The 4485-nt window shown below is 38.8% G+C and overlaps 1 protein-coding gene across 1 annotated transcript in view; it reads right to left on the bottom strand.

Annotated features, from left to right (window-relative positions):
• The window catches only part of XPOT (exportin for tRNA), a 38728-nt gene that overhangs the window by 32862 nt on the left and 1381 nt on the right, over nucleotides 1-4485 (bottom strand). The window contains exon 2 of the mRNA XM_007447376.1: nucleotides 2137-2270. Within this exon, the coding sequence (XP_007447438.1) occupies nucleotides 2137-2196 (60 nt within the window). The 5' untranslated portion in view covers nucleotides 2197-2270. The remainder of the gene's footprint in view (nucleotides 1-2136; nucleotides 2271-4485) is intronic.

The raw sequence follows: 4485 nt of genomic DNA, 5'->3' as shown, positions 1-4485 counted from the left end.
CCCGCGTCCCCTGCATCGGCAGGCGGACTCTCAACCACTGCGCCACCAGGGAAGCCCCATTTTCATTAAATAATAGCAAGTTTTAAACTAAAGACAGATATTCTATTTTTTTAAGTGATAATAACTTGAAAAATTTCAGTTTTAGCTAGTCTTTGCACTCTGAATCCATGTGATACTAGCATCAAAAAAAAAAACTGTGGCAATGACGAACAAGTCAAAGCTTTTATCACCCAGTTCTCTCTCGTACCTTCTTTCTAACGCTCCACTTGTCTCTAAGTGGCAACAGAGTCAGTTCAGCTGCTTACTGCCCATGTAGAAAACAGAACTACAGACAGACAATTGGGAACCAGGGTTGGTAGTCATTTATCTTACTACGAAACTGAATTAAGTTCCCACTACTCCTGAATTCCAATATCAGGACTATTAGAACTCACTTTTCCTTAAGATTCCTTGTTTTTCATCCTAATTGTTATGCAGGCTGGCCTAATGGGATATCAAATTAAGCCTGCACCAGGATGCCTAACATATGCCTGTGACTGATAGAACCCATTTTTATTGATTAAAAACCTAACTTCTATATTAAAACCACTGCCAGTGTACTAGTTTTACTTTTCTGAAATAGAAAATCATGGCACATTAAAAAAAAAAAACCTGTCGGATGGTGGAATTTAATTATAAAACAAAGGATTTCAAAAAAGGAACGTAAAAAATAACAGAAGTTTATTTAATAACTAAACAAATAGTCAAAGATTTTAGTTATAATAACTATGTAGTACCAAGCCAGACTAAAGGTACAGGCCTGCGATGCTTCGACTATGTGACTAAGGGTTTGAAGGCTGGTAGCTTACACTCCCATGAAAAGAAATATTTGTCCATACACAGAAGACATGGACTTTTAATGACTTTTCATGTCCTAACCAGTTTGATAGGTATCTTGTAATTAGCTATTTAAATCTCAATTCTTATTATTTACCTCCATCTGGAGGGCTGGTTACCTCTTTTAACAGCAGAGACATGCACATGATACTATGCTGGAAACCCCTGGAAATTTTTACTACTTAAAAAAATCTCTGGGCTTCCCTGGTGGCGCAGTGGTTGAGAATCTGCCTGCTAATGCAGGGCACACGGGTTCAAGCCCTGGTCTGGGAAGATCCCACGTGCCGCGGAGCGACCGGGCCTGTGAGCCACAACTACTGAGCCTGCGCGTCTGGAGCCCGTGCTCCACAACAAGAGAGGCCGCGACAGTGAGAGGCCTGCGCACCGCGATGAAGAGTGGTCCCCGCTTGCCACAACTAGAGAAAGCCCTCGCGCAGAAACGACAACCCAACACAGCCAAAAACAAATATAAATAAATAAATTTTTTAAAAAATCATTAAAAAAAATCTCTGCTTAAAAGCAGAAAAATTGCTATTTTTTGTGAAATTGTTATTTTTTGTGAAACTGTTAACCTCGTTTAGCTCATTTATAAATATTCTTTGTTATGAGAAGTAGAAAGAAAATGACTCTCCATCCACTTACCTTATACTTCAAACCACCCACGCATCTTTAAAAAATTTAATTATAGGCTTGTTCTTTAGATTCTTCTATCATTCAGCCATAGTCATGATTACAGGTGTAGGCTAAATTATGTTTAATTTATACTTACCCAAATATCCCAGCACCTCATAATGGATTCTTTGTCATGTGATCATTTTACATAACCTGATGGCATATCATAACTGCTTACTTACATGTCTAAATAACAAGGATGTTAACTATCACTAACCTGAGGGTTAAGCAACTTGTTTAGACCAAACCAAGCAATGGGAAAATATAACATGTACACCGGCTACTATGGAAAGTCCCTTGAACAATCCTTTGCATTACAACTTTTAAATAATTAGAAATAGTGATGTGACATAAAGACCTGCCTTGAATTACATGAGATTTTAATACTTTTAAGCCAACTTAAGAGAAAATAAATCACAATCACTCACTGTTTCTGTATTCAGAATATAGTCAAATACCTCAAATTTGTTTCTCTATTCATTTCCACCCAAATTAAACCTTTATCAGATGTATATTTTTGATTCAAGTCCTCTAATGCAAATCTTTCCGTAACATGCTTTAAAAAATGATTAAGCCAACTTAACTTACCCTTTGCCTGAAGTCTGAATCAGCATTTGGATTTAGCCCTAAAAGAGCCTGTTCATCCATCCCTGCTGCTATACTTGGAGTTTTCTGATTACAATAGGCGTGCCCTCTGATCCCACAGAAGAATCCACAAACATCTGCACACACACACACACACAAAGTTGAAAGAAAACAATACTTGATAAACAAAATAGATGCTTATCCAGAATATCATAACAAGTGGTAACATTATGCAAAGAAGTTTAAGAGTTAAAAGAACTTCTTTTGAACCTATCCAAATTACAACTAAAGGAGCCTAAGTCTCAGAAGATTGGGTCTGCTAAATACTCCACTAATGTGTAATTTCTAAAAATCTAAGGTATGCCATTAAGGTTCTCAAATGTTTTTCTTCAAGATCATCAATAAAGTACAGAAAATAATTCTTTTTCTTGAAATTGAAGCATCTAATTTATGTTATTACCATCTCCAGTAAAGTGCAATTGTGCAACTACATTAAGTTAAAAAAAAGACAAATCCAGATCATCTTATTATACTAATTATAATACTTGCTTACTGCCATTTATCAATATCACAATCCTTTAAAAAAAATTTTGAATGGCTGACTAAATACGGATCTCAGAGTGCCTTTCTGGAGAGTCTACCAAGTACTTCAGGAGAAGTCAAATGAAAAAGGAGCTAAAGAGTGAAAAACAAGTCATTTAGCTTTTGAAAAATGGGCTAGCTCTGCCTTTTACAGATCTCTGCTCTTGCCAGCCCAATTCCAGAAATGTATTTCAAAAACTGTTTTCTAACAGTAGCTATAAAAATTGACAACACTGATTTTTCTTATTTAAGAACTTTTTTTTCCACAATATAGGGTCTAACATTCTCAAGTAAGAACATGACCAGCCCTAAAGGCAACTTGGTTTCTGATAAAATGTTTATTTATCTGCAGAAACAAGGAACAAACTCTACCTAAGGTAGGGAGACCAGGTCTTACTACTCCTATTAAAAGGTTGTAAGGCTTTTTTTTAAAAAAAATTATCATAACCAATTAGACCATAACTGATCTAACCAAAGAGAAGATCAGAGGCTAAAGGGGCCAAGTACCTAAATGGGGGATGTGGTGTGGAAAGGGTCACAGCCTTTCGGGAATGGTAAGACCAGGATCAGATCCAGGTTAGAAGACTCCTACTACAACATGCTTTTCTGTCTCCCCAGCTCTGCCTGAATCAAATGATAAATCAGGATATGTGATGAGAGCCTTGGAGAAGAAAGCTTGACCCCTTCTCTTACAATTACCATCATACTTGTAGACTACAAAGGGGCAGTGTAACTCCCCACTGCCCTCAGGATTAAAATCCAAACACTTTTCAACGACTCCTCACCATTCTGCACCCTAACCCAGCAAGGCCAGTGGTATTCTGCCTCTCATCTTCTTTGGACACATTGCTCTTTCCTTGTTACTTAGTTAACCTCTGCTTGTTCTTCAGAATTCAGCCTAGAGGTCACCTCTTTCAAAAACACTTCTTTGACCTCTATTGTTCAACTCTCCCAAACTGGATTAGATGCCCCACCTAAATGCTGATACATTGTCACTGTCTGCTTACTACTTTTCTCTCATTAACCTTAAAGGGAAGGAGGGACTGTCTTGAGTATTTGTCACTGTGTCCCTAGGACATAATATAACATACATTTTGGATTTGGAAAGACCTGTACTGGTACTCTGATCTTGTCATTTTCAAACTAGGGCCACATAGACAACTACCAAACCTGAGAGAGAGCCCTTTCTATGAAATGGGAAAAAGAGCATCTGACTCATAAAGTTGCAAAGACTTCAATGAGATAAGGTATGGAAAAGCATGCCTGGCACCTAGTGGGTCCTCAATAGCTTATCTGTCATTCAGAGCTAGGCACACGGGGGAATGGGAACTACTTGGAGTAATCTAGATTTTTTTTTTGCGGTACGCGGGCCTCTCACTGTCGTGGCCTCTTCCCGTTGCGGAGCACAGGCTCTGGACGCACAGGCTCAGCGGCCATGGCTCACGGGCCCGGCCGCTCCGCAGCATGTGGGATCTTCCCGGACCGGGGCACGAACTCGTGTCCCCTGTATCGGCAGGCGGACTCTCAACCACTGCGCCACCAGGGAAGCCCTAGATTTCTTATACTAGTAAACTGGCATTTTGAACAGATGGAAAACCAAAAAGGTACTGTTGAAAATTTGATGACAATTCCCCTGAAAAAATGCACACACAGAAAGAAAAGACAATCTGAATTTCTATGAATCCCAGATTAAGTCCTATAAAAGATTCCTTGAATTTGGCATGGCTTTAGGGAAAATTGCGTAAACTTGGTCACTCCGATTCTACCAAG

The sequence above is a fragment of the Lipotes vexillifer genome, unplaced genomic scaffold (genome assembly GCF_000442215.2).
Source record: "Lipotes vexillifer unplaced genomic scaffold, Lipotes_vexillifer_v1.1 scaffold170, whole genome shotgun sequence".
Taxonomy (NCBI): domain Eukaryota; kingdom Metazoa; phylum Chordata; class Mammalia; order Artiodactyla; family Lipotidae; genus Lipotes; species Lipotes vexillifer.
This window is presented reverse-complemented; position numbering and strand designations above follow the sequence as displayed.